The following is a 13,623-nucleotide window of genomic DNA, read 5'->3' as shown; positions in this document are numbered from 1 at the left end:
TTTACCTTGTCAGCTTGGGGATTTGATCTAGCAACCATTCGGCTATTGGCCCAACGCTCTAACCACCTGTCTACCTGCCGCCCCCCTGTACGTTATCACAATCATGAGTAGTTAATCATGAAAGATACACCGCCGCCTGTCATCTTCCCGGAGAGTTCTTTATCCTGTCTGCGTGATGTACTGAGCCCAACTGGCTGTATGGATGGGGACAGTATATCCGAAGAAAGACATGATTCCGAGAAACAGAGTATGTTACAGTCCCTGATGTCGCTCGGGAAGGAGATCCTCGCCCCGAGCTCGTTTACTTTATTGTCCAGGGACTGAACATTAGTAAGTAAAATACTGGAAGGTGTGCAGCCTCTGGGATAAGTTAAATTGCCCTAGGGGTTATGAACAAAGGATCCAATTCGGGAAAGTCGTATTTCTGGTCTTAATGCTGGTGAGTTACTGCCGCTCTGATATCCAACATTTATTTTCGTCTGTATGTAATAACATAAAAAATGTTCTGGGCTAATAATGTAAGAAATGACACACAAAAAGTTGCTTAGGAGCTAGATGCAGAGCTGCCATGTCTGTCGGCACCATCTTCTTAAAAACCACTGAGCTGAGGTGGGCTATATTTGATAACATGGCACCAAAATTGCTCAAACAGGCTGTGCTATTCGATGATATACCACCTGGTATACTGTCTGTCTGACATACCACCTGGTATACTGTCTGTCTGACATACCACCTGGTATACTGTCTGGCTGACATACCACCTGGTATACTGTCTGTCTGATATACCACCTGGTATACTGTCTGTCTGATATACCACCTGGTATACTGTCTGTCTGATATACCACCTGGTATACTGTCTGTCTGACATACCACCTGGTATACTGTCTGTCTGATATACCACCTGGTATACTGTCTGATATACCACCTGGTGTACTGTCTGATATACTACCTGGTGTACTGTCTGTCTGATATACCACCTGGTGTACTGTCTGTCTGATATACCACCTGGTATACTGTCTGATATACCACCTGGTATACTGTCTGATATACCACCTGGTATACTGTCTGTCTGATATACCACCTGGTGTACTGTCTGTCTGATATACCACCTGGTGTACTGTCTGATATACCACCTGGTATACTGTCTGATATACCACCTGGTGTACTGTCTGTCTGATATACCACCTGGTATACTGTCTGTCTGATATACCACCTGGTGTACTGTCTGTCTGACATACCACCTGGTGTACTGTCTGTCTGACATACCACCTGGTATACTGTCTGATATACCACCTGGTGTACTGTCTGTCTGATATACCACCTGGTGTACTGTCTGTCTGACATACCACCTGGTGTACTGTCTGTCTGATATACCACCTGGTGTACTGTCTGTCTGATATACCACCTGGTATACTGTCTGTCTGATATACCACCTGGTATACTGTCTGTCTGATATACCACCTGGTATACTGTCTGATATACCACCTGGTATACTGTCTGTCTGATATACCACCTGGTATACTGTCTGTCTGATATACCACCTGGTATACTGTCTGTCTGATATACCACCTGGTATACTGTCTGTCTGATATACCACCTGGTGTACTGTCTGATATACCACCTGGTATACTGTCTGTCTGATATACCACCTGGTGTACTGTCTGTCTGATATACCACCTGGTGTACTGTCTGTCTGACATACCACCTGGTGTACTGTCTGTCTGACATACCACCTGGTATACTGTCTGATATACCACCTGGTGTACTGTCTGTCTGATATACCACCTGGTGTACTGTCTGTCTGACATACCACCTGGTGTACTGTCTGTCTGATATACCACCTGGTATACTGTCTGTCTGATATACCACCTGGTATACTGTCTGTCTGATATACCACCTGGTATACTGTCTGTCTGATATACTACCTGGTGTACTGTCTGATATACCACCTGGTATACTGTCTGTCTGATATACTACCTGGTGCACTGTCTGTCTGATATACCACCTGGTGTACTGTCTGTCTGACATACCACCTGGTGTACTGTCTGTCTGATATACCACCTGGTATACTGTCTGTCTGATATACCACCTGGTATACTGTCTGTCTGATATACCACCTGGTATACTGTCTGTCTGATATACTACCTGGTGTACTGTCTGATATACCACCTGGTATACTGTCTGTCTGATATACTACCTGGTGCACTGTCTGTCTGATATACCACTTGGTGTACTGTCTGTCTGATATACCACCTGGTGTACTGTCTGTCTGATATACCACCTGGTATACTGTCTGTCTGATATACTACCTGGTGTACTGTCTGTCTGATATACCACCTGGTGTACTGTCTGTCTGATATACCACCTGGTATACTGTCTGTCTGATATACCACCTGGTGTACTGTCTGATATACCACCTGGTATACTGTCTGTCTGATATACCACCTGGTATACTGTCTGATATACCACCTGGTATACTGTCTGTCTGATATACCACCTGGTGTACTGTCTGTCTGATATACCACCTGGTGTACTGTCTGATATACCACCTGGTATACTGTCTGATATACCACCTGGTGTACTGTCTGTCTGATATACCACCTGGTATACTGTCTGTCTGATATACCACCTGGTGTACTGTCTGTCTGACATACCACCTGGTGTACTGTCTGTCTGACATACCACCTGGTATACTGTCTGATATACCACCTGGTGTACTGTCTGTCTGATATACCACCTGGTGTACTGTCTGTCTGACATACCACCTGGTGTACTGTCTGTCTGATATACCACCTGGTATACTGTCTGTCTGATATACCACCTGGTATACTGTCTGTCTGATATACCACCTGGTATACTGTCTGATATACCACCTGGTATACTGTCTGTCTGATATACCACCTGGTATACTGTCTGTCTGATATACCACCTGGTATACTGTCTGTCTGATATACCACCTGGTATACTGTCTGTCTGATATACCACCTGGTGTACTGTCTGATATACCACCTGGTATACTGTCTGTCTGATATACCACCTGGTGTACTGTCTGTCTGATATACCACCTGGTGTACTGTCTGTCTGACATACCACCTGGTGTACTGTCTGTCTGACATACCACCTGGTATACTGTCTGATATACCACCTGGTGTACTGTCTGTCTGATATACCACCTGGTGTACTGTCTGTCTGACATACCACCTGGTGTACTGTCTGTCTGATATACCACCTGGTATACTGTCTGTCTGATATACCACCTGGTATACTGTCTGTCTGATATACCACCTGGTATACTGTCTGTCTGATATACTACCTGGTGTACTGTCTGATATACCACCTGGTATACTGTCTGTCTGATATACTACCTGGTGCACTGTCTGTCTGATATACCACCTGGTGTACTGTCTGTCTGACATACCACCTGGTGTACTGTCTGTCTGATATACCACCTGGTATACTGTCTGTCTGATATACCACCTGGTATACTGTCTGTCTGATATACCACCTGGTATACTGTCTGTCTGATATACTACCTGGTGTACTGTCTGATATACCACCTGGTATACTGTCTGTCTGATATACTACCTGGTGCACTGTCTGTCTGATATACCACTTGGTGTACTGTCTGTCTGATATACCACCTGGTGTACTGTCTGTCTGATATACCACCTGGTATACTGTCTGTCTGATATACTACCTGGTGTACTGTCTGTCTGATATACCACCTGGTGTACTGTCTGTCTGATATACCACCTGGTATACTGTCTGTCTGATATACCACCTGGTGTACTGTCTGTCTGATATACTACCTGGTGTACTGTCTGTCTGATATACCACCTGGTATACTGTCTGTCTGATATACCACCTGGTATACTGTCTGTCTGATATACTACCTGGTGTACTGTCTGATATACCACCTGGTATACTGTCTGTCTGATATACTACCTGGTGCACTGTCTGTCTGATATACCACTTGGTGTACTGTCTGTCTGATATACCACCTGGTGTACTGTCTGTCTGATATACCACCTGGTATACTGTCTGTCTGATATACTACCTGGTGTACTGTCTGTCTGATATACCACCTGGTGTACTGTCTGTCTGATATACCACCTGGTATACTGTCTGTCTGATATACCACCTGGTGTACTGTCTGTCTGATATACCACCTGGTATACTGTCTGTCTGATATACCACCTGGTGTACTGTCTGTCTGATATACCACCTGGTATACTGTCTGTCTGATATACCACCTGGTATACTGTCTGTCTGATATACCATCTGGTGTACTGTCTGTCTGATATACCACCTGGTATACTGTCTGTCTGATATACCACCTGGTATACTGTCTGTCTGATATACCACCTGGTGTACTGTCTGTCTGATATACCACCTGGTGTACTGTCTGTCTGATATACCACCTGGTATACTGTCTGTCTGATATACCACCTGGTTTACTGTCTGTCTGATATACCACCTGGTGTACTGTCTGATATACCACCTGGTATACTGTCTGTCTGATATACCACCTGGTATACTGTCTGTCTGATATACCACCTGGTATACTGTCTGTCTGATATACCACCTGGTATACTGTCTGTCTGATATACCATCTGGTATACTGTCTGTCTGATATACCACCTGGTGTACTGTCTGTCTGACATACCACCTGGTGTACTGTCTGTCTGATATACCACCTGGTATACTGTATGTCTGACATACCACCTGGTGTACTGTCTGATATACCACCTGGTATACTGTCTGTCTGATATACCACCTGGTATACTGTCTGATATACCACCTGGTGTACTGTCTGTCTGATATACCACCTGGTGTACTGTCTGTCTAATATACCACCTGGTATACTGTCTGATATACTACCTGGTATACTGTCTGTCTGATATACCACCTGGTGTACTGTCTGTCTGATATACCACCTGGTATACTGTCTGATATACCACCTGGTATACTGTCTGTCTGATATACCACCTGGTATACTGTCTGTCTGATATACCACCTGGTATACTGTCTGTCTGATATACCACCTGGTGTACTGTCTGTCTGATATACCACCTGGTATACTGTCTGTCTGATATACCACCTGGTGTACTGTCTGTCTGATATACCACCTGGTATACTGTCTGTCTGATATACCACCTGGTATACTGTCTGTCTGATATACCACCTGGTGTACTGTCTGTCTGATATACCACCTGGTATACTGTCTGATATACCACCTGGTATACTGTCTGTCTGATATACCACCTGGTATACTGTCTGTCTGATATACCACCTGGTGTACTGTCTGTCTGATATACCACCTGGTATACTGTCTGTCTGATATACTACCTGGTATACTGTCTGTCTGATATACCACCGGGTATACTGTCTGATATACCACCTGGTATACTGTCTGTCTGATATACCACCTGGTATACTGTCTGTCTGATATACCACCTGGTATACTGTCTGTCTGATATACTACCTGGTATACTGTCTGTCTGATATACCACCTGGTATACTGTCTGATATACCACCTGGTATACTGTCTGTCTGATATACCACCTGGTGTACTGTCTGTCTGATATACCACCTGGTATACTGTCTGTCTGATATACCACCTGGTATACTGTCTGTCTGATATACCACCTGGTATACTGTCTGTCTGATATACCATCTGGTATACTGTCTGTCTGATATACCACCTGGTGTACTGTCTGTCTGATATACCACCTGGTATACTGTCTGTCTGATATACTACCTGGTATACTGTCTGTCTGATATACCACCTGGTATACTGTCTGTCTGATATACCACCTGGTGTACTGTCTGATATACCACCTGGTATACTGTCTGTCTGATATACCACCTGGTATACTGTCTGATATACCACCTGGTATACTGTCTGTCTGATATACCACCTGGTGTACTGTCTGTCTGACATACCACCTGGTATACTGTATGTCTGATATACCACCTGGTGTACTGTCTGTCTGATATACCACCTGGTGTACTGTCTGTCTGATATACCACCTGGTGTACTGTCTGATATACCACCTGGTGTACTGTCTGTCTGATATACCACCTGGTGTACTGTCTGTCTGATATACCACCTGGTATACTGTCTGATATACCACCTGGTATACTGTCTGTCTGATATACCACCTGGTGTACTGTCTGTCTGACATACCACCTGGTGTACTGTCTGTCTGTCATGGAGCAGCATTTGGATAGTAAATACAGGCCATAATATAACAATAAAACGTGCAACTCAAACTCAGAGAATTTCGTTACACTCCTGGTCGAATTGGCCTTTGTACACCAGGATCGCCTCTCAGCTCCGTCTCAGCTCTCTCACATCTCCCGCTCAGCTCCCTCACATCTCCCTCACATCTCCCTCTCAGCTCCCTCTCAGCTCCCTCACATCTCCCTCACATCTCCCGCTCAGCTCCCTCTCATATCCCTCACATCTCCCGCTCAGCTCCCGCTCAGCTCCCTCTCAGCTCCCTCTCAGCTCCCTCTCAGCTCCCTCTCAGCTCTTCCACAGCTCCCCCTCAGCTCCCTCTCAGCTCCCTCACAGCTCTCTCTCAGCTCCCTCAAAGCTCCCTCTCAGCTCCCTCACAGCTCCCTCTCAGCTCCCCCTCAGCTCCCTCTCAGCTCCCCCTCAGCTCCCTCTCAGCTCCCTCTCAGCTCCCTCACAGCTCCCTCTCAGCTCCCCCTCAGCTCCCTCTCAGCTACCTCACAGCTCCCGCTCAGCTCCCTCTCAGCTCCCTCTCAGCTCTCTCACAGCTCCCCCACAGCTCCCCCTCAGCTCCCCCTCAGCTCCCTCTCAGCTCCCTCTCAGCTCTCTCACAGCTCCCTCTCAGCTCCCTCACAGCTCCCTCACAGCTCCCTCACAGCTCCCTCACAGCTCTCTCACATCTCCCTCACAGCTCCCTCACAGCTCTATCAGCATGACATTATGTAACGGATAATCAATACATATGAAGACGTCAATACAAGGCTGTTGGTTGTGTTGTGTGTGCAGACTGATCCACAGTGCAGTGACTGTGTCCCCCAAATGGCACCCTATTAGCCTCTACAGTCATATACTGTAGTGCACTACTTTTGACCAGAGAGTAGTGCACTAAATAGGGAAGAGCCTACCATTTGTGACGGCCCTCTGATTTATTTGCTGGTTGTTGCTGTGTGCAGACTGGTCCTTAGTGCAGTCTCTGACCCCTACCTTGATGTTGTCCTATACAGACTGGTCCTTAGTGCAGTCTCTGACCACTACCTTGATGTTGTTCTATACAGACTGGTCCTTAGTGCAGTCTCTGACCACTACCTTGTTGATGTTGTCCTATACAGACTGGTCCTTAGTGCAGTCTCTGACCACTACCTTGATGTTGTTCTATACAGACTGGTCCTTAGTGCAGTCTCTGACCACTACTTTGTTGTTGTCCTATACAGACTGGTCCTTAGTGCAGTCTCTGACCCCTACCTTGTTGATGTTGTCCTATACAGACTGGTCCTTAGTGCAGTCTCTGACCACTACCTTGTTGATGTTGTCCTATACAGACTGGTCCTTAGTGCAGTCTCTGACCCCTACCTTGCTGATGTTGTCCTATACAGACTGGTCCTTAGTGCAGTCTCTGACCACTACTTTGTTGATGTTGTCCTATACAGACTGGTCCTTAGTGCAGTCTCTGGCTACTACTTTGATGTTGTCCTATACAGACTGGTCCTTAGTACAGTCTCTGACCACTACCTTGATGTTGTTCTATACAGACTGGTCCTTAGTGCAGTCTCTGACCCCTACCTTGATGTTGTTCTATACAGACTGGTCCTTAGTGCAGTCTCTGACCAATACCTTGATGTTGTTCTATACAGACTGGTCCTTAGTGCAGTTTCTGACCACTACCTTGTTGATTTTGTCCTATACAGACTGGTCCTTAGTGCAGTCTCTGACCACTACCTTGATGTTGTTCTATACAGACTGGTCCTTAGTGCAGTTTCTGACCACTACCTTGTTGATTTTGTCCTATACAGACTGGTCCTTAGTGCAGTCTCTGACCACTACCTTGATGTTGTCCTATACAGACTGGTCCTTAGTGCAGTCTCTGACCACTACCTTGTTGATGTTGTCCTATACAGACTGGTCCTTAGTGCAGTCTCTGACCACTACCTTGTTGATGTTGTCCTATACAGACTGGTCCTTAGTGCAGTCTCTGACCCCTACTTTGTTGATGTTGTCCTATACAGACTGGTCCTTAGTGCAGTCTCTGGCTACTACTTTGATGTTGTCCTATACAGACTGGTCCTTAGTACAGTCTCTGACCACTACTTTGTTGATGTTGTCCTATACAGACTGGTCCTTAGTGCAGTCTCTGACCACTACTTTGTTGATGATGTCCTATACAGACTGGTCCTTAGTGCAGTCTCTGACCCCACTACTTTGTTGATGTTGTCCTATACAGACTGGTCCTTAGTGCAGTCTCTGACCACTACCTTGTTGGTGTTGTCCTATACAGACTGGTCCTTAGTGCAGTCTCTGACCACTACTTTGTTGTTGTCCTATACAGACTGGTCCTTAGTGCAGTCTCTGACCCCTACCTTGTTGATGTTGTCCTATACAGACTGGTCCTTAGTGCAGTCTCTGACCCCTACCTTGTGTATTTTGTCCTATACAGACTGGTCCTCAGTGCAGTCTCTGACTACTTTGCTGCCATGTTCACCAGCGATGTGAGAGAGGCCAAACAGGAGGAGATCAAGATGGAGGGGGTGGATCCAGAAGCCTTGAGATCTCTGGTCCACTTTGCCTATACTGGTGAGTACTCCACAACCCTCAATATGTATCTCAAATGGTACCCTATTTCATATGTAGTGCGCTACTTTGGACCACGGCCCAAAGGGCTTGGTCAAAATAATGTATTAAATTAGGAATATGGTTTCATTTGAACGTATCCACCCAGTAATACCCATGGAGCCGCTGGTGCATAAAGAGCAGCATCAAATCCCCACGTCTGTCAATCTGTTATTTTCTCCCCTGTGCCCCAGGCCTGGGGATATTTTTTGTTATTTTCTCCCCTGTGCCCCAGGCCTGGGGATATTTTTTGTTATTTTCTCCCCTGTGCCCCAGGCCTGGGGATATTTTTTGTTATTTTCTCCCCTGTGCCCCAGGCATGGTGATATTTTTAGGTATTTTCTCCCCTGTGCCCCAGGCCTGGGGATATTTTTTGTTATTTTCTCCCCTGTGCCCCAGGCCTGGGGATATTTTTTGTTATTTTCTCCCCTGTGCCCCAGGCCTGGTGATATTTTTAGTTATTTTCTCCCCTGTGCCCCAGGCCTGGTGATATGTGTAGTTATTTTCTCTCCTGTCCCAGGCCTGGTGATGTTTTTAGTTATTTTCTCCCCTGTGCCCCAGGCCCGGTGATATTTTTTGTTATTTTCTCCCCTGTGCCCCAGGCCTGGTGATATTTTTAGTTATTTTCTCCCCTGTGCCCCAGGCCTGGTGATATTTGTAGTTATTTTCTCCCCTGTGCCCCAGGCCTGGTGATATTTGTAGTTATTTTCTCCCCTGTGCCCCAGGCCTGGTGATATTTGTAGTTATTTTCTCCCCTGTGCCCCAGGCCTGGTGATATTTTTAGTTATTTTCTCCCCTGTGCCCCAGGCCTGGTGATATTTTTAGGTATTTTCTCCCCTGTGTCCCAGGCCTGGTGGTGTTTTTTGTTATTTTCTCCCCTGTGCCCCAGGCCTGGTGATATTTTTAGTTATTTTCTCCCCTGTGTCCCAGGCCTGGTGGTGTTTTTTGTTATTTTCTCCCCTGTGCCCCAGGCCTGGTGATATTTTTAGTTATTTTCTCCCCTGTGTCCCAGGCCTGGTGGTGTTTTTTGTTATTTTCTCCCCTGTGCCCCAGGACTGGTGATATTTTTTGTTATTTTCTCCCCTGTGCCCCAGGCCTGGGGATATTTTTAGTTATTTTCTCCCCTGTGCCCCAGGCCTGGTGATATTTGTAGTTATTTTCTCCCCTGTGCCCCAGGCCTGGTGATATGTGTAGTTATTTTCTCTCCTGTGTCCCAGGCCTGGTGATGTTTTTAGTTATTTTCTCCCCTGTGCCCCAGGCCCGGTGATATTTTTTGTTATTTTCTCCCCTGTGCCCCAGGCCTGGTGATATTTTTAGTTATTTTCTCCCCTGTGCCCCAGGCCTGGTGATATTTTTAGTTATTTTCTCCCCTGTGCCCCAGGCCTGGTGATATTTGTAGTTATTTTCTCCCCTGTGCCCCAGGCCTGGTGATATTTTTAGTTATTTTCTCCCCTGTGCCCCAGGCCTGGTGATATTTTTAGTTATTTTATCCCCTGTGCCCCAGGCCTGGTGATATTTTTAGGTATTTTCTCCTCTGTGCCCCAGGCCTGGTGATGTTTTTAGTTATTTTCTCTCCTGTGTCCCAGGCCTGGTGATGTTTTTTGTTATTTTCTCCCCTGTGCCCCAGGCCTGGTGATATTTTTAGTTATTTTCTCCCCTGTGCCCCAGGCCTGGTGATATTTGTAGTTATTTTCTCCCCTGTGCCCCAGGCCTGGTGATATTTTTAGTTATTTTCTCCCCTGTGCCCCAGGCCTGGTGATATTTTTAGGTATTTTCTCCCCTGTGCCCCAGGCCTGGTGATATTTTTAGTTATTTTCTCTCCTGTGTCCCAGGCCTGGTGATGTTTTTTGTTATTTTCTCCCCTGTGCCCCAGGCCTGGTGATATTTTTAGTTATTTTCTCCCCTGTGCCCCAGGCCTGGTGATATTTGTAGTTATTTTCTCCCCTGTGCCCCAGGCCTGGTGATATTTTTAGGTATTTTCTCCCCTGTGCCCCAGGCCTGGTGATATTTTTAGGTATTTTCTCCCCTGTGCCCCAGGCCTGGTGATGTTTTTAAGTATTTTCTCCCCTGTGCCCCAGGCCTGGTGATGTTTTTGGAGCTCATAAGACGCTCTACTTGTTCTCTGTAACAACATATCTTGTTAATGTTGCAGGTGTCCTTGAATTGAAGGAGGAGACCATAGAGAGTTTATTGGCTGCAGCCTGCCTTCTACAGCTCTCGCAAGTCATTGAGGTTTGCTGTAACTTCCTCATGAAACAACTCCATCCATCTAACTGCCTGGGGATACACTCCTTCGCTGACGCCCAGGGATGCATGGATTTGCTCAACGTGGCCCACAACTACACTATGGTAGGAATCTAACCATCTTTACACAGCCTCAACTCCAAAGAATCACCTTCAAATATTTATTTTTTTCGGGGGTGGGGTCTGTTGCTATTTGCATATTTTCCTTTTGGAGGTTGCGTTAGGTCTACATCACATTGTTAGGGTTGGATGACCATTGACTGCTTAGCTAAAATGCAAATATCCTTTTAAACTTTAGGATTTTATTTAAAAATGTTTGGTCAACGTTAGCTATTTTGTGGCTATCAATGTTGAGACATATCAACTAACATTTTTGAGAGGTAGGTTGGTTTTTCAAAATACAGCTGAATGATTTATTTCACACATTTTCTATGGGATCAAGAAGATGCAGTATTTGCTAGATAATGTCCCCGGCCGTCCCCCGGCTGACGGAGTAAACAACTTATGGAGATAGCTGTTATCTCTGTTATCTCCTGAAAGACATCTGCTAGGCTCTGTTTAAATAGAGCTCTGTCCAGAACAGTGAGGTTCATCTAATCACAATACTAGCACGACCACTTCCTGTTCAATCCCTCCACTAAAGAACATGGAGGAAGCGTCCCAAATAGTACCTTATTTACTAGATAGTGCATTACCTTCGACCAGAGCCCATAGTGCACTACATAGGGAATAGGGCGTCATTTGGTACACCGTCGGAGAGTCACAGAGCTTCCTGTACCACTGTCCTCTGGGTTCTGAATCAACAGCTTGTTATTTTGATAAGGATATTTTTGTCGCTAGTTTACGCTGGACGGATGTTCTATGTTTTGTGACATCCTTTTCCTTTGTGAGAGAAGTGTATTTGTTTCTCCTGTAAATGTCCTAAAACCTTGCCCTGCTATCTTTGAGCCCTGTTGTTAAAGTCCTCATGTTAGATTTCACTAGGCTACTCCAAGAATTAGTCTAGTTTAAAAACGACCAGTTCAGATTAGTACACTTTTTAATTCATGCTTTCATTTCTGTTTCAACTTGACAAACTGAACCAAAGCATCTCATGCACATTTTCAATTACGATGTTGTTGTTTTTCTCGCCAAAACCTTTTCATCTTCTTATGTAATTGTGTTTCTTCTATAGATGAACACACAACTTTTCTCCACTGCTCTTGTTTCTCAAACAGTTACTTACCGCAGGTTTATCTTCTTGTATAGTGAATGTGTGTGTCTGAAATGGCACCCGATTCACTATAAAGTACACTGCTTTTGACCAGGGCCCACATGGTTTTGGTCAAAACGTAGTGCACTATATAGGGAAGTAGGATGTCATTTCTGAGTCACCCTTTGTTTTTAAACGTCTGTGAATCGAAGAGTCTGCAGTGTAGCTAGTATAATTCATGTATTCCATTTGTTGTCAGCATTCTGGCTGATGGTAATTACAAATAATTAATCTATACCAATGTCAAACATTGGTATAGATGTTCCTACAGTGTGTAGGAAATAGGATCTCTCCTTCTGAATTACCAGAACAGATCAATGAAGGAGACTCATTTCATTAGGCTTTTCACTGCTAAGATCCTAAACCAAGACTCATGATTCTGTGAGCCAACTATAATTTGTAACAGATTAATGATCAATAGCATGCTTGTTTTTTTTTCCACAATTGTTAGGCACTTGCCCCAAAGCAATGTTAAATGTGTCAACGTTTATTCTTGCTGGTGCAATAAAGAACAGCTCAGGGTCTTGTTCCCTGTTATGTTGAACGTTACAGAGCAGCACAAAGGGCTTTTATATAGAATCATCTCTATAATGATATTATCCAGAGAGAGTCCTTGAAAAGGCTCGTAGAGGCAATCACACAAAGCCATACTGTATATATATACGTATTGCGCGGGATGATGGCCAACAAATGGAAGGTGAATCTATATAAAGGTGTATAGCGAGCTCCAGATTGTACATACTCTTTATTTTCTAAACTAGCCCCAATCTGACTGTTACTGTGTATTTGACCTCATACTGACTAAGTTTAAGACCACAGTTAATCACTTGCTATGCAATGATTTTTATTAATTACATTTCTGGCAGTGTGTTGTCACTATGTTCTCGGCTAGCATAGAGATCTGGCAACATGATTAATCTGTGGTAAATGCGGAAGACACTTTTCAGTTGAATGCATTCAGGTGTACAACTGACTCAATATCCCCCTTTCCCTTGCCCTCTGTGGCTTGGCTGTCATGTTGGCCCATGTTAGCAACATTGATGTTATAATGTGTTGTTCATTTTGTTTAAATAAGTTCACCGCCCAATTTATCCACTGATTCTTTCCCGTGTCAGTCAAATACTGAGAATCAATCAACCGAGAAACAAATGAGGCATTTATTGACTGTATATCTAGCTCCTGAGACAGACAGCTCAGGATGTTTCTTATTAATACTGTTCTCGGAGAATGTATAATTATACTCCTGATTTCAATATATAGAAAATGTATTGGTTGTTGTAAA

At 44.8% G+C, this 13,623-nt stretch overlaps 1 protein-coding gene across 2 annotated transcripts in view; it reads left to right on the top strand.

The window, feature by feature from the left end:
- Positions 1-13,623, top strand: part of LOC129827465 (kelch-like protein 4) — an 89,572-nt gene that overhangs the window by 58,027 nt on the left and 17,922 nt on the right. For both annotated transcript variants that reach the window (XM_055888350.1, XM_055888348.1), the window contains 2 exons: positions 8,673-8,809; positions 10,998-11,194. In XM_055888350.1, coding sequence (XP_055744325.1) covers positions 8,673-8,809; positions 10,998-11,194 — 334 coding nt within the window. The remainder of the gene's footprint in view (positions 1-8,672; positions 8,810-10,997; positions 11,195-13,623) is intronic.

This window comes from Salvelinus fontinalis, chromosome 29, assembly GCF_029448725.1.
Source record: "Salvelinus fontinalis isolate EN_2023a chromosome 29, ASM2944872v1, whole genome shotgun sequence".
NCBI classification, from domain to species: domain Eukaryota; kingdom Metazoa; phylum Chordata; class Actinopteri; order Salmoniformes; family Salmonidae; genus Salvelinus; species Salvelinus fontinalis.
The sequence above is the reverse complement of the archived record's forward strand: the minus strand, read 5'-3'. Positions and strand labels throughout refer to the sequence as shown.